Genomic DNA, 20018 nt, shown 5'->3' with positions numbered 1-20018 from the left:
AAAAGAAAATCATACCTAAATTAATTCCAAGTCAATGATTTACTGTAGATGGTTAAACGGGTAATAAGAAAAAAATTAGTAAGAAAGTATTCTGCTGTCTGTATAAAGTAGCCCAATATTGAGAGGAAGAGTACACCTGCCTACAAGTACAGGAGACAAACACTAAGAAACAGGAATCCAAAAAGAATATTGCAGCAAAACTTTCATAGTTATAACATAGGGTATGCTTAAGTGGTTTCACAAATAAGAGATTAAACAATTTTCACATTAGATACAATAAGCCTACATTACCAAGAGCCCTAATTGATTACCTATTTAGATATCCAGAAATCTTCTGCCAATATTCCCCAGGAGACCGAGATAAGTCATAGGAAACAGAAGTAACAGACATGAATCAAGACCCTGGTCAAACAGAAACCTGCATTATCCACAAACCCAAGAACAATAATCCCTTGTGTTTTGCCTAAAGCTCTTTATCAACGTGCAAACAATACTGGCAAATTGCATTTGTAAACAAAAGAGGGGAGTGGTAAACTCCCACATGGGCAATGTAAAACAATTAAAGATGAAGCAGATATGCTAAACTTATCAAATTGATGGGTGTAGTGATCCACAGCTTATAGCAGCATAAATAAAGTTGCATCCTCCAGAATGTATTTTATTCAATTCACCAGTTAAAATGGGTGAAAGCACAGAACACTTGTGACTAAATCTTTAGTTCACCATGACTGGTAGTTGAGTTTCCAAAAATAATTTGCTTTCCATTAAGTCTCTAGATTTCCAAAACTTCAGTCAATATCAGAGGGCTTCAGGTCACACTGAAGCCAAGATGGCCTAGATGTTCTCAGACAAAATAGCCATCATATGTACCTTTTATTAGATAAAGCACAGTTTCATAGACTTCCCATTTTATTGGTAAGCAGCAAGTTGCAATTTAACCACAAACTGGAATCCAAGGTGAAGCCAGCTTCAGTAAATTAAGTATCAAGCAAGCTGTAGAAGTAAAGTAAAACAGACTCAGGAGTTGTGAAACATGTTTTATTCTTCTTTTTTGGTGAATACAATCATATAAAAAGTTATAAAAGTCTAGTAGACCCTCAATCTGTACAGTAAGCCTGCCACATTAACACTGCACTAAGTTAAAGACCTCAGAATGCCTGCCGATTCAGAACACTGCTTTCATACAGAGTGAGGGAGAGCTAGTGGAAACCGTATCGGACACTGAAGCTTAAACGAGCAGCAAGGAAGAGGAAAAGGAACTGGAAAAGGGCAAGCTGAACAGCTTAAACTTCACCCGTCTAGGCAGAATTACATAAAAAAAACTATGCCCCACTCACTTTTAAAACTCACTTTCACACATTACACAGCTTCCTGAACAAAGACTTTACAGTTTTCTCAGATGAGTCCAAACCAAAAAGAAAGGGGTGGGTGGGGGTTTTATCCAGTGCCGGGCTCAGCTCAATACTGCAGACAACTCTAGTGACTGTGTCATGACAAAGCGCAGACAAGCATGCATTTTTTTTTTTAAACAATGTGATAAAGCGATAGGATTAATAATTTGACATTTCTCCTCCCCAACATTTTGAACAAATTTAACTACAAGTCATCCAAATGTCATAGCAGCTTTGAGTAACGTAGCATCTCCTCCCTGTTGCCTCCAGGAGAATGTTAGTCCAGTTTACAAGAGTACACAGGGCGTACACCTGCTACAAAAAAAAAAAAGAAAACCCCATATCCAAAAGGCAGCCCATAGATTGCTACAGACTCCAGTAAGCCTTGGCAATTGAAAGATTGACAGAATAGCAATAAGGAGGCAAATAAAAATTGGACTAAAGTTAAAAAACAGGATTGTGCAGATTAAAAAATTGGAGTCATTCAGTTATGAAAATGGGAATCAAGACAGAAAGAAATTCAGCCAAGGTTACTTTTACATAGACGGCTACACCATCAGGTAGCTAAATAAAAATACTTCATTGCTACCATGAATGGAACACATGACAGCCTTGGCTACTAGGCCTGGGATTTCATACTGCTCTGGGCCCCTGCAGGCACAACGGGGCTACTTCCTCCTGGCTCAGTAGAGGTCTGGACCATCCAGGAGTAGAGAGAAGTAGTCATCCAGAAACTCTTCATCCTCGTCATTGTCCAGTAGGGCCAGAGTAATGACGTACTGCAGGAGGTGCATACTGTCACTGTCCGCATCCTCCAGGTTCACCTGGTAGGGCTAAGAAAAAGCACTTGAAAGCTTTTTTCAAGGGTGAATAGTCAACCAAAGGTTTTACATGAGGAGCATCTGGCTCATTCAGACTGTCTGGACGAACGCCCAATCAACCCAAGGATCTCCTATAGCCGTTTCATGAAAGAGCTCAAGCTCGCAGCCTGGGCATGGCTGGTAACTAGATCTGAACTCTCAGCCTTTAGAGCAGGGGGTTTTAAAGATTTGAGCCCCACACCCCCACCAAAAAAAAAAATGGTATTTAATTCCAATGTGCTTTTAGGTTAATGGAGTGCTATGTAAACATTAGCAATTACATCTAGAAAACATTAGTGCTAGTAACAGCACCAGGAACAAATCTGCACATTTGGGGAGAAGAACAAGATACAAAATCCTCTGGCTTGTTACAAAGCAAGTCAAAGATGTAATTAGAACCAACCCAATGGATGAAGTCAACTTGTTTGACACCAAAAGATCTAGAACACGGCACACTGGACTTCAATACACCTGCCTTCAGGTACCTCCTGTACGCATACCGGAGTGGAGCGGCGCAGTCGGCGTGGCCTTTGCCCCCGGGGCAGCTCATGCAAGTAGATGCATTCCGATTTGAAGGGACAGCTTCCATGCCGCGTGAAAAAACCGCACCTTATTTTCCTACAACAAAAACCCATGATGCTAAGCAATACAGCCAACTCTCTACATTGCTTGTTCACTACCAGGAATGTACTGTGAAATCCAAAGACCCTGCAGAGCCTACCTGGATTTCTCCTTGAAACTGGCAATCAGAGTTTCCTTCTGCTCACCCTCTCTGACCCAGTACTTGTTGGGGATGTAGAAAGTTGACTTTATCCTGCATTGAGGACAAGACCTGGAGGTGGACAAAATTAATTCTTGGATAGGCACTTACCACTTTAAAATACCTGCCGTGTGGAGGAACCTAAGGGGTCTTAAAGCTTAACTGGGAGCATCATGCAGATTAAGGCAGTTTCTTACTTGACGACTTCATTCTGGAAGTCCTTGGTCTTCCTCCAGGTGACAATGCAGCCCAGACAAAAGGCATGACTACAGTTAGGCAGGATGCCGAAACGCCGCTCCTGGGGGGTGGGCTTCTCGTACACCTTGTCCATGCAGATCCCACAGGTCACGTCCTTACTCTGGTCATAGGCTTCTGCTGCCGACCTCTCTGCCTGTGCTCTGCTCTCTGAAGGTGCTGCACCCCTCTGACTTGCCACCTGCTGGCCACAGTTCAAGCTTCATGTTAAGCTTTAAATGCTTGGAATACTAGAGCGCCCAGTTCTTCCAGTCACTGCCAAGCAACAGCATTTCAGGACTTTAAAATGAATTGACTGCATACCATCCCAGAAGCAGAGCCCCTGCTATCTTCTAGTGCAATGCCTGCGACAGGGAGTAAAGGCATCGAGGCCAAATTGGATGTGGCCCCATCAATTGGCTGAGGGGCATTATGGGATACCGCAAGACTGTTCTGCATCTGCAACTCTGCAAGATATGAAAATTCAGTTAGTTAAAAGATTTGGGTGTCTGTATACCCAAATAGGTACAAATGATTTGTAATGAAGGCCCAGTGGAGGGATTTCCATCCATGGGCCCATAACCCCATGCAAAACAGTGGGTTACAGCAATGCCCGCAGCTGAGTGCATACTCACTTTGCTCCTGCTCTGTGGGTGCCCCCTCGGCAGCGGCATGCTCCTCTTCCTCTTTAATCTCCAAGCTCAGCCGCTCGAAGTTGCGCTGCTGACTGGCCAAGCTTGCCACCAGGGGCTCGGACCCTCTGCGGTTCCTGGCATAGCTCCCCCGGGCCATGGAGATGGAGGGCTCGGAGCCACGGCGGTTCTGGAGCACACTGCCCTCCCAGATGGGCTGGAGAGCAGGTGCTGAACCCCGTCTGCTCCCAACAGCACCCCCATCAGGCTGAAGAACATGTTGATATCTAGCAAACACCAATTTGACTTTATATACACAATGGTCCTCACTGCCAAGTATCTGAGCACCTCCTATTGAAGTTATCCATTTGGGACCAAGCCAAGCTAAACCCAAGCTTCTTGACCCCTCTGGGGTCCTGGATTTTGAAATATGCCTAAACAAAACCGATGCCCTCCTTTGTGGTGGGAGAAATCAGTTCAGGCTCAAGTAAAACTAATTCTCTAATACACTGTCTTCACCCAGATCTCCCAAAGAATGAGCTGCTAATCACACCTCCACTACAAACAACCCAGTTAAACCCAGCTCATCTGTCCAGTCTTCAACCTCGCACATCTTCCAGGACAGAACTTTGAAAATGACGAGCAAGTTGGCTGAGCAGTTTCAGAGTGTTCATCTTCACATTGTGAAATATTCAGAAAGCTAGAAGAGCACGAACAAGTCTTACACTCTGCAAAATCTGCATTCCCCCCCACCAGAAACTGCATACAAACACCACCCCACCACAAAATCTTGTGCAAGAAAGCAAAGCTTGCAGAAATTACACAATTTAAGTGTTATTGCACCTTAAAGTCTTGCTTAAAAAGCTAGATTAAAAAAAGATCCCTCCACAGTAAAGGCATATAAAGCAACAAAAGTTGATTAAAGTATTGCTTGGCTCACTGAAAGTTGTCAAAATATGTCCCAAAATAGTTTTAAAAGTTGTGTAAAAATAATTTTAGGACTCATACATGCCGACTAGAACTAGTCAGATTTGTTAAAGAAAGCTAAACCCTACTTTAAACTGTGAGCAATGGACATGAAAACACTGCTTCACAAACTGCCCAAATGTTAAACAGCAGAATTCAACTTCATTCACACTTGGCCAACTCTAGCAAGTGCTTCCACAACAGAAAGACCAGGCCTGGGTCACTGCAAAGTGCTGTTTAGAGGCTCTTACACAGAACATAAGGCAAGTTTGAAGTACTGGAGTACTTGGTCTCAAACTAGCTCAGCCTAAGAGTTGGAGGCTTGATATTCTATACCAGTGGTTCTCGAGCTGTGGTACGCGTGGAGCGCCGCCAGGCGGTATGCCATATGACCCCGGAACTCTGTGTGCACTGAAATTGGGATGGGTTTTCATATTTTCTATTTTAATAAAATTAGAATGTCAAATACGCAGCCTACGTACTATGATACAGCACGCACTAATACTTGAGAGGACAAGAGCTACAATGTAATTCTATACCATTCTATAGGAATGTGTGCTACGAATGCAACTGACCAATTGCATTAAAAAAATTATCTCCAGCAAATAGGGAGGTAAGAGAATGTGTGCGATTTTAAAACGATGCCAATGTTGTAAGCACAGGAACGCATACTACGAACACTGGAAATCTTGTGAGGACAGGAAAGCGCGATAGACAACAAAAATATTTAAGAACTGTTCTAGGTTAATTTGAGAAAAATACCCAGAGCGTCTCTGTGTTTTGCTCCCCATGCGCATGAAATAAAAACGAACTTCAGAGAAACTCCTGAAACGGAAACGGGGAAAAATGCAAGCTTGCGGATTGCTAAAGCAGGTAAGCTCCACACTACTTGAAGAACTTTGTTTACCGCTGGGAAAAGAACCAACACGTATTATGAGTGAAGAAGAAGCTGCTGAACAGTTCGACCTGCTGCCCCCTCCGAAAGACACAGTCACTCATAAAATTATTAATATGGCGGATGATGTCAAAAGTATACCGACAGAGTGCATTAAGATGAGCAGATGCTTATCACTGCAATTAGATGAGTCTATAAATTAGCAAATTGGCCAAATCAATTACATTTACATTCTATGAGTTTGAGGGCATGTCCCATGAGGACTTTCTGTTCTGCAAGCCGCTACCAACAGGAACTACAGGAGAGCACATATCTCAGCTTCTGAATGAATGAATCAAAGAGAATGGCATCAACTGGATAAAATGTGTTGGAGTTTGTACAGACGGTGCTAGAGCGATGACAAGCCGAAACAGCGGTGTAGTCGCACGAATTAGAGAGGTTGCTCCAGATATGAACTGCAGCATCCACTGCGAGACCTTGGCCGCCAAGAAAGTGCCCGACGATTTAAAATCCGTTGGACCCCGTTGTGAATTCATTGGTCGAGCCTTGATACAATTCACATCCGCTTAGCTCGACTAAACGAGCTCACCCCTCTCACTGAAATAGTGCTTTTTTATTGTTTATTTTTAATTGTTGTTCCTTTTGTCATTCTGTAAAGCGCTTTGAGAAGCCACCTTAAAGGTGCTATATCAAATAGTTTATTATAATAAATATTATATGTGTATGTGAGTGGGTGCGCGTACATGCTCATGTTGGTCGTTGAGATTTTCTGGGGGCCCCGAGAAGATGACTTGTAGGTGGTACTTAGATGCTTTGGTTTGATCAGGGGTGGTACTTAGCCCAAAAAGTTGGAGAACTACTGTTCTATACTACTGCAATCAGTTGTAGTATAGCTGTAGTACAGATCCTATTGTAGCCATTTGACTATTAGGGGGTCCTAAGGAAGAAACAGTGGGGAACATTTTTTGCTGTATTTGTCCACTCAGTCTCATTTTGATGAAGCAGGATAATGTTGAAATATGTAAAAAAAGCTTGTGTATTCACTTGAAATCAAGCAGCAACATTAAGTCCTGCATGCTTTGATAAGTTATCCCACAATGGCAACATGACCATTGTCCATACCTGCACCTGTCACCAAACCAGCAGCCTCCTTTCTGAAAGTACTTGCAGATCTGTGTGGACTTCAGCACCGGCAACTCATGGGAAAAGTGACAGTTGGAACCAAATCGACAGCAACCATTGATGAACTGCCTAAAAAAAAAGAAAAAGCCACAGTTAGTCAAGGCAACGCCTTTAAAAGCAGAACACATTGTAAAATGAAAGATAAGCAAGATCACATTATACCACGCGAACTTAAGGGCAGAGCGGTGGCACTGCATCTGCAGGTGTGGCTGAAAGGTTGCCGGTTCAAATCCAACGGCTGGCAGAGGAATCCTACTCCGTTGGGCCCCTGAGCAAGGCCCTTAACCCCAACTGCTCCAGGGGCGCCATATAAATGGCTGACCCTGCTCTCTGACCACAAGCTTCTCTCCCAGTCTGTGTGCCTCATGGAGAGCAAGCTAAGGTATGCAAAGAAATTCCTAATGCAAAAAATTGTGTATGACTAATAAAGTGATCTAACTTAACACTTTATAAAGCACCTTTTCAAACTGATGGTTACTTTGCATAGTGATGAAAATACAAAAAGTAGCCAAAAGGAAGATTTGCAGGATAAATAAAAACAGATACGGGCCTTATATAAAAAAAGTGAGGTTTAAGACTAGATTTAAAGAGGCAAATGTGCCTCTCCAAGAGTCAAAAGAAAATGAGCAGCAACAGAAAAAGCACGGTCACTAGACAACCGAGAGTCAACACTTCAGTCCTTAATCAATTTGAATACAAAACACGTCTCCTCCTGGACGGTAACCGATTTTTACCTATTACTTGTTCCTTTGCAGCCTACGCATGCTGACGCAGCTACCCACCTGAACTACTACCGATTTTTACCTACAACCGCTCCTCTAAAAGAGGAAGGTAAATAAAGCAAGCCTGTAAACTTTGCTACAGTATCCTGTGCGGTTTGAAGTTTAGAGAAGCTTAGTCGTCAAACTAGGAAGATTAAACCAGTAGAGGGCGCAGGAACTATGAGCAATTTAAGAGCTACTCTTTAAACCTTGAAATATGAATCTTATTTTTCATTGACTTATCAGATCCAGTACAATGTCGAAAATTACACTATCACCCGTTCCAAATGATTAAAGATATAAACCGTTATTTTTATTTACACCCTAAATCATTAGGAAGCAAAATGTTAAAGACGTAGTGTTAAGGAAGTAAATAAAAATAGGTTAATTCGAAGTTTAATTAGTTACAGCTACACAAAATGGTTAAAGTTACAGGGAGGTGGGAGTGTTAATAGAAGCAATGCCTAAACCGCTAACATTTATTCTTAGTATTGGTAAATCAGCGCACAAGAAAAAGTACAACTCCCTCGGGGTGTTGGAAGAAAAACTCCAAAACAAAGTTGCAGGAGTGTCCCGACCCCCTTTGTACTACTAAACCGGATGTAAACAGGATCAGAACTCTGGAGTATGGCACTTTCCCAACCACCCCATGAACTTCTAGTACTCAAAGTTGAGACGGCTACATACTCGAGAGGAAATCGACTTTCCACAAAATCCCTACCTGCAAGGCGCCCTGCCTGCAGGCGGGACCCGTTTGCCGTTTGCTCTGTAAGTAAAGCCAGTCCGCTCCATCTCAGCCATGCCTCCCACCCCCCGAGTCGACGAGACGGTCGCCCGGGTGAAAACTGAAACCGCCCGCCCGGCCCAAGCCGCTCGCCCAGGCCGGAGCGCGTCACCGCGGCGCGGCGTCCAATCAGCACCAGCAGGGAAGCCCGCAGTCGGCACCCCCCCAAAACACCCAGCCTTAACCTCCCCGAAGTAGTGGAAAACGAGATTTGAGCTGTCAGATGCAGCCAAAATAAAAACGTGGAGTAAACCAATCCCCCATGACAGAAGGGGAAGATGCGTATTGTGATTCCTTCGTCTGCAGGGGCGCTTTGGAGGGGAGCTGGAATCTAAGGGGAGAAACTGCAATATCCTTAAAAACTATTTCGTGCTCAGGTGGCTTCTTAAAATCAAGTAGCAAGTGCTTTTTACCTCCTGAATACGTGGTGGCTATACTCCGTAAATAAATGAGGTTGTTAATCCTACTAGTGTTTCGGCCAACTCAATTAGCTGGTCAGTGCATGACAGTGACTATTTTAACTGTATAGATGAATAAGTGACATGGAAAAATAGACTTTTTTTTTAAGAAAGCGACCAACTTAATACAAAACAGATTGAGGTTTTTCAACTAACGAGCCCTACCTGCAAAGAACTACGCTGCTGGTACCCAGCCCTTGCGCTGTAAGGTCTGACCTGCTTTCCATCTTCCAAAAACACTCCGATAGCTATTACGCCCCTCTGAACAGGGTTTTATAGACACTGGGTGTCAATTTACAGCTAGACTGACCAATGGGCAAGGAAGAACCATAGGCATCTCTGAACCAATAAAAGGCTGGGTGTTTGGGAAGTACCAATAGGGATTTAAGATTTCAGAACTGATCCTGCCCCCCTTGTCTCAGCAAAGCTGTCATTGGCCCCTGAGTGAGTGGGAGGGAATGAGAAACACGTGTCTGTAGGTATTTGAGGAACACACCCAGCATTTCACTGAATAGTGTATGAAATGTAAAGACAGGGCTGCCTCAAAGTTTTATGTTTTTGTACATGATGGGCAAAGTACAATTATTGAATATTACACTATTATTCCCATTACAACGGTAGTTTCCAACCCTGGTTCATCACTATGACTTGTTTCACTTATGTTTTTGTTTCAACTGGGCTGTTAATCACCAGATCCTGAACTAAGGCCTTGATTTCAGATCAATTCTAGTTATGTGATTTTCAACAACTTTATGCAGTTCATTCTTAACTTGGTCCCTTTATTCATTTATGTTTGACTAAGAAGATCTTTGATTGAACGGACGGGTGGGAGTGATTACATATCGAACACTCCCACAAAAATGTTATTTTCTCCTTTTAAATCTAACTACAAAAACAGTCAGAACTGGCAGATTCATATACCTGTAAGTGTGCACCTGCCTGTTATTATATTTCATTTGCACTATTTGTTGCTACAACACTTGTATCTTCAGTTAATCCATATACTGAGATATGATCATCAGTATATACATCATATATACATCAGTATAGACTAAAATCCATTTCCATTTAATACAATACTGCTATTAATACATTAGATATGAAGTGCAGCAGTTATATTAACTACCAGCATATTTAAAATAGTTGACAAATATAGGCATCTTTAAAAAACATAAGTGTATTGTTCACGTGGTACATATGCTGTATAAAATGTCTTTGTTGTCCCTATATGTTGTCTAGCACAAAAGTGACTTGATATGGTTTTAACTTCCGATACCAATTCATCACAGCCAGTGAGCTAGTTCTGTTTCTACGCTCTTAATGCACAGCTCTAGTTTTATGCTATTAAGCAGGGACTAAACTGCTAAAATCAATCTATTATGGGAAAGGCACTTATTCCTGATAAGGCTCGTGGCAACCTCGCCCAAAATATATGGCACAAAACAGGGCTACATAGAAATCTATAGAGATGGGGAAGTCCATGATGGATGCTCTCTCACAGGAACAGCAGCATCTTCAACATTCTCATTGCCTACAGCTTGGCACATCACATTCTGTTACCACATAAAAGCATACTGAGCTGGCATGCTCAAGGAGCTCATTAATGCAACTCATCACTGTCATCACTCTTCTGTGCAAACTAAAGAGCTGCTCTGCTTCAAACGGCACACTAGCAAACGCACTTGTGAACCCACTGGATTAGAATTACCTGGGCTTCAGATCCTCTTCTTCGTCTGGAGGGATTGCTGGAATAATCAAAGGAATAGTGCCACGGGGGGCAGAGGAATGTAAATAAAAACAACAGTCAAAAGAATGATAAAATTGAGGTTTATTCTTTAATTAAAATATCTAGGAGTATCTTCTCAAGTATTATGGAGTGTATACATTTGCTCAGCAACACTGTATATTTACAATATCATCATTTAAAAAAATAAAAAAACATTTCTAACATGTGCAAGAATAGTTTAATTGTTGTGTCACTGTTTAGTAATGTTTCCATTTGGATCAAAGTACATTTGACCCCACTGCTGTGAATGAATACAGCAATTCAGAGTAATAAAGTTAGGATGATTTCTTGAAAAAAAGTACAAAAGGTTGTCCATTTGTTCAGAACTGTAATCTTTCCACAGATTGCTGAAGACTCTAATGGTCATTGTTTAGCAAGCAATGGGCACAATGTTTTTTGATAAACGTACAGTTTATTACTCAGTTCCATTATTCAGAGTGCTACTGATAGGAAATTCACAGCTGACAATGCCTCTCTTACGAATGAACAGGGGTCTTATAGATACAAAGGAACCCATTGTTTCAGAACATCTGTATGAATACTAAACACTACTAAACACAAAACACAAAGATCAGTTTTATAGCAACAACTGCTATTAGTAAATCCAGAGATGAACCTTGGACACGTATCAGCATCGACCTGGAAAGGGAAAAGCAGCTGAATTACGGGAGAACGTAAAGTGAATACATGTGAAGAGAATTTTTTTCTTTCCAAAAGAATTCCTTAGGTCTCACTTCACTTTCTGAGAAGTACACATCCCCATATTTTGTGCTTTCTGAAGGCCTGGGATCACAACTAACACCTGTCGACACAGACGACAATGTAACTCTTGCCTTTACGTGAGGACGCAGCGAGGCACTGATGAATTATTCTGCCCTTGTACTCTTAGGTTTTGGCTTAATCCTATGAAGGCTTCGAGCTGGAAGGTGAACATTAACTCCTCACCACGAAGCCACGGTGGAGACCCCCAGGGGCTCAATGATGGGGGACCTGAGGTCAAGAATGAGGTGTGCCTGAAGAGCTGCTGCATATGAGAAGGAAATTCTCACGGCTGTTCCTGGCACTGCGCCCTGACTGCCGGCATGATCATTGTCCTTGACCTTTCTTACACAGAAAGCAGACAATAGCAAGAGGTACACCACAAACAACAGGAGCCTGCTGTCGTTGTGCAATGCCAGACACCACCAAACTGCACTGGGATCAAAGGAAATGGTCAGCAATCCTTCAATCCTTTGCCCGGGCACTGAAGCCATTTTAAGGGCTGCAACATCACTGGGCCAACTCAGCGTTAGCCAAGTCCCTGAAACAATGTGCAGCACAAAATATTCATTAAAAATCACCACAAACAGGAATGGATCACCAGGCTTAGAATTAAAAGTTACAGTCTTCCACTTTTGAGTATTAAGGTCCCTCTTTTTGTTGCAGTTAGTAGCTGGTTGTGACAGTTTAACAGTAAACACAGATGGCACAGAAAATAGAACTCCTTTTCTATATTCTAAACCATTTTATGGAAAGACAGCTCTAGCCTTAAAGGGAGCTTCTACACAGCCGTTCTACATGCTCATCCTGTACTTTCATTCGCCCTGCCTTTGAAGCTCTAGTACTTCGAAAGTAGATACATTTTTAAGATGTCTCTGTACCGTTCTTACAATATGTTCACATGAGGTCTGCTGTTGTCTGAAATACTGGTCGAGAAGGTGGAACCCTACACTTCATGTAAGGAGAAATGCAACGGATTCAGGTGATGGAGAACTGTGCCATTTATAGGTTCAGAGTAAGAGGAGCCACATTTAGTGAACACAGGTCTTTGTTCCTAAAACACAGAGGGAGAATGATCTTCCTCATGGAGTTTTGAATAGTTGTTCAAGAGGATATTTGCTTTGTCCAATGAACACCCCTGACACCAAACACTGGACTTGAGGTTGGTGTTGAGGTCCCCAGAGGGGGGTTGGAGAAGGGGCAACGAGGCCAGTGCAATACTCTACACCAAATCTCATCCAGCCCTCATGCACAACAGGACACTGCCTGAGGTCTGATTATAGCAATGTGAATTTAAAGCTCAAACTAAAACCTTTATTTGAAGCTAATATCCAGCATGTCTGTCATCTAGCATTTCATTAAAAAATAACACTACTAACCTCCATTTTTTCCTTTTTATCAAAACATTATTTTCAATCTCACACTGTTCTCTCTTTATGAGATGTTTTCATAAAAATAACATAATGAAGCGTTACAATGAAAAAAAAAAAGAACGCACACATTCATGAAGGTCACCCAGGACGTGAATGAAAGGACACACATTTTATCCCCTTCTGTCAAAATGATCTTGACAACCAATTGTCGTGGGGTTTTGTTGAGCAGTTTTAGAACTGCAGCAAAGTAAAATCTCACAGCATCGTAACTTCCATTGCTCCCTGCGCTCATTCATTAAAGAACGCAAGGCATTGCTTTCTAGGTGATGCTTGAACCTGAGCCCTGTGTGCGTGCTTTTCTTGATTATAACTGAAGACAAGAACTGGATCATTTGTAGTATTTTGCATGAGAAGATCAAGGGGATTTCTCACAGACAGACAGTCTAAACAAGCACAAAATCGGGGCTTGGGACCACAAAGGGTTACAACTGAAACTGGGGAAAAACAAGACAGTAAGGTCGGTCATTCAAGGAACTAAAACACAAAAAGGCAAATGTGAATAAATACCATTATATTTTGAATAGAACTCTGCTACAGACAGTAATCAAATAGATGCTACCTTTTGAAGCACATTCACTTGACAGAAATATCACCTGAGATGTGCCATCAGCTTCAGTTAAGCCATCAATAATTGTTCAGGTATGTCATATGTATTCAATAAGAAAACTGTATCAAATTGCTACAATGGCCAGCTTTGTTTACCCAACTTGCTTGTATATCAATTCAAACCAAAACCACAGAGATCAAAAGAGCAAAAAATATATAATGTGTGTACATATACTTTCTATGTAAGAAACGTTCTGCAGCCTTATCAGACAATGTTCCCCCCACTGAGCTGAGACACCACTGGCTGTAGCTGCAGCTTCTATGATCTGACATGGCTTCAGTCTCGGTTCAGTCTCAGGAAAGAACTTGAAGAGGTAGACAGCAGGTAAGGGGGGGTCATTTAACTGCAGCAGCATTGTGACAAAACGACTGCGAAGATCAGTAAGATTCAGACACAGAACGGCAACCACAGCAACACAATGTTAAGACCAGGATTTGCATCTAAATATCCAATAGGCGTGTAGTTAACTGCATCTCTTGCTTTAACAAATTGTTTTTCTTTTCTTCATCATAGAAGGAATTAATGCAGTTCTCAGTGTGCATATTATCATTTGCTGAAGGTATAACTATTCCAGCAAAAACACCTTCTGACATTTCTGGACTCCTCTTTCAAGTCACAAGAAGTTGTTCAGAGCTGCTTTTGCTGGAGTGGTTGGCTACCACTTCACACTTCAGGAAAATGACTGCACGCTAAGAGACTCTTTCCCTTCACTTTGTTCATCCCCTGTTGCATTGTTATAAAGACAGAAATATTGTCATGCACATAAACTGTTTAACAATTTGTCATTTTCATTCTATTCCTGCCCAATTTGTAATCAACACGTTTTCTTTAAATCTTCGTAGGCAAACTGTGTTCTACTCAGGCAAGGAAGGACAGAAACTCTCTTCTAACCAGCACATCCCCTGAGCTACAGCAAACCCTCTTTTTAATGGACTAATAGGGAGAAAGGGGTGTTTGTTATTGCCAAATGTCCATTAAATCACTAATAACTTTTTCTCATCACAAAAACACAGTATGTATGAGAAATATAATATATATACTTTCAGGGTCTTTTGACCTTTTTAACAATTGCAGTTAACACTTGTTCCTGTGCCTTTTTTAGGATATACATGCATAATAACTATACTGTATAAAAGTTTTAAAATCATACAAAACAAAAACACCTACTGCATTCAACTGACTTACCCTTATAGTGCACCAATTAATTTCTCAATTTTAAAACCTATGTAGTATTTATTTTTACCTAATTTTATTTGTGCATTTCCTTGTTGTTGCAGGGAAAAGCCATTATTTCTAATTTCACAGACAAATTTCCCTTTAACAGATTTTGTCAGTTAAATCTGTAGCCCGTTATAAACCGAGGGTTTACAATGTTGATGTTTTCATCTGCAGCAAACTTCACAGTGTCTTCCAGGAGAGTTTGTGCTGTGTAGAGGAGTAGCGCATTTGTCCCTGACATCGTTGCAAACCTGAAGACTCTCAGAAAACCACCAGGGGTCACTTTTTCACAAAAGCACCCTGGCCAACGAATCCCAGCCTGATCTCTAGCAGAACTCAACTACTGTACTTGTGCGCCACTGCTTGGGTCACTAGTCACAGCTGACTATGGCATGACTTTGACAACTGGTGAAGACAGGTGACAAGTGGGCATGAAGTCCCCCTGCACTCGGGGTGAGGCCCTTTGACTGACTGGCATATCCCAGGACCCCCATATTCAACTGTTTTCCATCTTGCTTTCTAAAAGGGAAGTAAAAGCATCTCAAAGTCCACCATCTTCCAAACACTCCCATGTTGGCTTAGTAATAGACAGTTTTCACCCCCACGAGAAACACACCTCGATTTCAAAGACACAGCACTGGACGGACAGCCTTCCGAGATCCTACACCCTACTGGATACAGAAGAAATGAGAACTGAGAACTGAAAACGACTGGGAAATCCTCATTACAGAGGACACACGTGTTCTAAGTAAACAATCTGAACAAAAGAAAAGACATTTAGCTAGACACACTGGATTCAACAAAAGGCAAACAGGGTGGATACATACCATAACGGCACACCACTCTGATGTTTTGAAAACTATTTAAACCAAAGTGCCAAAGTGTTATAAGGAAGTGTAGAAGGAGCAAACATTTGAAATAGCAAACAGACCCACACAAGAAAGCCTTACTGCCACAAGCTTACAGCACAGTCCCAATACCACTTTTACACAAAATGCTTATATTGATCTGAATTCTAAGGGTGAATCTGAGAGATACTGCAAAAATGCTCAGGCCAAGTATAGGTTTGCCCAGTATATATTGAAATTGATCGATTCATATCTTTAAAGAGTTATTTTTTCCCCTCAGTGGGACATGTATATAATCTAAACATGCAGAAAAGCTTGCAACTGTAACCTTTGTGTTCAGCTTAAAAAAAAACATAGCGCTGTTCCCTGGAGTGCATTTCAGTTACCCATAGTAAAACAAGTAATAATAATAAAACAGTAACAGTAGATGCCAGTTTGGTTAAGACACAAAGATTAAACAAACACAGAGAAACAAACAAATGAGAAAACAAGTTAATTCAAAAGAACAAACAATGACATGAGCTCATTAATCGACCTGGATCCCAGACATGAAGGAGGAAGCAGGCTTCATGGCCTGGTGAAGGTACGAAGTTCTTAGAGTCCACAAAGCTGAACAGAAATCAAACAAACCAATAACCAATAGAGCACACCAGTCACGAATGGGTAAACACAGGGAGCTGAGTGTGACAGATTGTGCTTATTCCCCCTGCACTGCAAAGCCATGCAACAGAGGGAGAACCACTGAGGCAGCTGTTTATTAGACAAGACATTTCGGCTCAGATTGCTGCAAAAAAGGAGGAAATATCATGTTCTGGGGGGACTAACCACTGAGTGCACTAGAACCATCGGCACCCTGACTGCCATCACAGAGGACTCCTGTGGGTCTGCTGTAAATTGGGCCATTGCACTGCAACATCAGATTCTGATCTGGCAAGACCAGACTGACAACGGCTTTTGCTCCAGAATGCAGTTCAAGTTTCACAGAAAAACATTGCCATGTCCGTACACTGGATTCTGCGATTTAAAATGGAATTTTAAAGAGAAAAAACATGCACTGGAGCAAAATACTTTGAAAGTGATGGTGACATGCTTATGAATAATGTGGAAAAAAAATCATGGTGACAAAGTGTCTGTTTGGAGTTCAGTTTATAATTCATGGATCTCATTACAGCATTCACATTATTCCCAGAAGCAAATGTCCTATTTTGCCATAAGGACCAGAATTTTTTGTTAGGAATGCAGACAATATACTTTTTAAACTTTTGTCTTTTCCAGTATGGAAGAGAAGAAAAGTGAGAAAATAATATGGAAGAGAGCGATCCTGACAGGTCATCCAAAACTCCAATCTTTATTATGGCTTCATTATTTTCCTGTGGATTTGCTCCAGTGCCTAAGGTAATGTTTTACTTCCACAGGTTCAATTTTTTTTGCTCCTCATGTGGGCAAAAGTCTGTGCATAACACTTTGACGTATGGCGCACTGAGGGAGAGTGGCAGTTAAAGAAGAGCTGACTGTTTCGAAAGTAAGGTCTGCATAGGTGCTTAAAATTCCGAACGGCCAGCATCTGCACGCTGAGATCATGTTAATCACGCCAAGTTTTCATTTCTGAGAGTGAATACTAGTCAATCTTTGGCATTTGTCAATAATGATAAAAATCATTATAACATATCACGGACAACCGGTTCAAGTCTGGGTGATGGGGTCTGCCGACTGCAATTTACCAAGCAGGGGCACACAGTTCACCCTGTGTTGCTGCAGGAACTAATTGGCCAGGCATCTCTCTGCTCCCAGCAAAACCGTGAACCCTGTCAGTTTCCAAGCACTTGCCAGTTTACAGTGACAATAGTGATCGACATGCCTGTCCTCCAATTGGTGCTGAACCTAATGCGTGTCATTGCAGATCTAACAATGTATGCATGGCAAATGGCTTAATGAGTGGGCAGCTCAGAGGAGCATGTTCTGCTCTTCCTCATTCTCGTCAGCCAAGACGTAAAGACACAATGGGCATTCTACACCAGGTGACTCTATAACATAGACTGTTGTCTCTGAAATGAAAAAGGTCTTGCTCTCACCATGGAAGTTAAATATTACATGACTAAAGTGTGAATTATTATTGAGTCATATCTGAGTCACAAAGACCAAAATTTAAAAGCAAATAGCACTGACTAAAATATTTGAAAATTTTATCAAGTGTTTTTGTAGATGTGTCCCACTCAAAAAAGGAAATCTCTGTGCTAATCAAAAATTACATCGGATGAAATGAAAAGTGCTTATTATGACAAGGAGAGCAGATACCCTACACTGTCTTAGCAAGTGCCATTGTGCAGAAGAAAGGAGTCGTGACAACAAACTGCCAAACAGCCACAGCAAGACATAGCCAACAGCCTGGCAGAAGTGCAGGCTTCTGCCTCTTTACTGATCTTTGTAAAACAGTTAATAACCTAATTTCACTCAGATTTCTAGCATGATCATATAACAAGTCTGCCCCGCTACAAGGTTCAACACTAACCTCAACAGGATCGAAGCCTGTTTCCTGGACTCAAATTCCCCATCACACTAATCCTCTGGTCAGTCTGGTGTGGGGTGTGCTGGCCTAACGGCAACTGTCAAGCTGTACCCGAGCAAAGGGGTGACTGCACATCAGTGCGTGCCTGTTGTGTCCACATTAAAAGATTTGAGAAGATGACTGTATTGAAACATACAGTATAAATACACACATTGTGAATGTCTGAGGTTCAACTCACTTTGAGTTACAAGAGGAAGCAAGACTCCAGACCAGACATCCAACATGCCTCATTTCTCCACCCTTTCAAAACATGACTTGAGTGCTTTTAAATACACCTAGGGCTTTTTGTTTTCAGTGTTTTTTTTTTAATCACATGGCATGCCTTTAACCTTACCATATGCTAAATTGGGTTCCCAGCTTAAAACACAAGGACTCTTATTAATTACGAAACAAGGTGAGCTTTTCACTTCACTGGCGTTCACTGTTCTGCTTCACCAAGCCTTCAGGCAGAGATTACTGATTAACATCACTATATCCAGAACCTGTTTAACTCGCATTCCCATCCCGCAGCGCCAGTTTACCGCAGTGAAGATTTTGTATAGTTGCACACATGTTCCACCAGCAGTTAAATGAATTGTCCAGACAAATCCCTAAAAAAAGAGATGCGTGTAGTGTAAAGTAATCACAGGTACAATGATTAAAATCATTGTAATTAATAATAGGAAAAACCATCCTAAGCTGAAATGGCAATGAATTTTCATTAAACTGGGATCTTGAGAAGACAGAGAGGTAGGCAGTTGGAAAGTGAACAGCCCTATAAACACCTTAGTGTAGTGCTGGGCAATATAAAACATATAGAGGGCTGAACTGCATCTGTGGCTCTAAATTGGCTCAAGTGATACAGCACTCACTTAAAGGAACAGAAGACTCAGCAAGACCATGAGCATCACAAGTTTAACTGCCTCTTACTGGGACAGATGCTTTGAAAACATCTGTAACATCTGATGGAAAAATGGAGAGTTGCATTCTGTGAATCTCTAGGGGGGCCCGCTGTTATTTCTCTCCAAGGTCCACGTCACTGCCTTAGGGACACCAGGACGCACCCTTCACTCTCAGCATCCTGCCTGTAGTCCTGCGTTGGCTGATCAACTCCCCGATTGCCCTCATCCTGCAACACGACGTTCCGATAGTTTTGTGCCGGTTATTCTTATTTCCCAAGTCGGAGTCGTCAGCAAACCACACCACACTCTAGCCAAGTGCCTGGGGACGCCTTCTTCAAATGCAAAAATCCCACCTGTGGCTAGATTATTTAGGGCAGGTCAAAAAATCAGTTAGAAAACATGAATATCTATCAAAACAGAAAATCACAGAGCCTTGGGCTGCAGCAGCATGTCATACTATTTTGAAATACCCACAGCTTCAGACTTAACACTCCCCTCTATGGCAACGGAAGACTTGTGAGTCTTTTGCTGTGGTCATTGTCCTGTTGTAACAGCTTGAAATCCATGGCTTAAGCTCTCTCATCGCATATATGTATATTTACATATATATCTTTTTTATCTTAAATTAATATTTCTCTATATCATTGTCATGATTGATTCTTCTCTAGTACATATCTTTGTAGATCTCCTGCAGGAGTGGGTGTAGTGAGGTCTCAGACTCGGTCTTTTTAATTTTTTGGACGAGCTGCGCGTTCTCGGTCACCAGCTGCCGCAGGTCGGCCATCTTCTGCAGCAGCTTGGGGAAGAGGTACAGCGAGTCGGGGTGGTTGGCCTGCAGGTGCAGGTTCAGGGCCTGCAGGATGTTGTCTTGGATCTCCTCCACCTGCTTCACACTCATCAGGCCCGGCCGATCTGCCAACACACCGACCACAGCGCGTCAGAGGACAGCAGTGCACCCTGCAGCGCACTCCCCCCTGCCTGCGACACAAACCTGTGT

General features: G+C 42.0%; 2 protein-coding genes across 6 annotated transcripts in view; both read right to left on the bottom strand.

Moving 5' to 3' along the window:
- Nucleotides 1–1024: 1024 nt before the first annotated feature.
- On the bottom strand, nt 1025–8586 carry mkrn4 (makorin, ring finger protein, 4). Of its 4 annotated transcripts, none has more exons than XM_088921576.1 (8): nt 8403–8586; nt 6861–6989; nt 3881–4164; nt 3570–3712; nt 3209–3447; nt 2973–3083; nt 2752–2869; nt 1025–2224 (listed from the first exon to the last, which is right to left on the bottom strand). In XM_088921576.1, exons 1-8 carry the CDS (start codon nt 8480–8482, stop codon nt 2075–2077), a joined length of 1254 nt encoding a protein of 417 aa, XP_088777702.1. In that variant the 5' UTR covers nt 8483–8586; the 3' UTR covers nt 1025–2074. The 4 variants fall into 4 exon arrangements, with proteins under 4 accessions (XP_088777702.1, XP_088777699.1, XP_088777701.1 ...); XM_088921573.1 differs by having other exon boundaries at nt 2737–2869; nt 3209–3450; nt 8403–8579; XM_088921575.1 differs by having other exon boundaries at nt 3209–3450; nt 8403–8579.
- Nucleotides 8587–10734: 2148 nt separating this feature from the next.
- Nucleotides 10735–20018, bottom strand: part of ppardb (peroxisome proliferator-activated receptor delta b) — a 31696-nt gene continuing 22412 nt past the window's right edge. For both annotated transcript variants that reach the window (XM_088921676.1, XM_088921675.1), the window contains exon 8: nt 10735–19933. In XM_088921676.1, coding sequence (XP_088777802.1) covers nt 19686–19933 — 248 coding nt within the window. In that variant the 3' untranslated portion in view covers nt 10735–19685. The remainder of the gene's footprint in view (nt 19934–20018) is intronic.

This window comes from Atractosteus spatula, chromosome 7, assembly GCF_055471065.1.
Source record: "Atractosteus spatula isolate fAtrSpa1 chromosome 7, fAtrSpa1.hap1, whole genome shotgun sequence".
Lineage (NCBI taxonomy): Eukaryota > Metazoa > Chordata > Actinopteri > Semionotiformes > Lepisosteidae > Atractosteus > Atractosteus spatula.
This window is presented reverse-complemented; position numbering and strand designations above follow the sequence as displayed.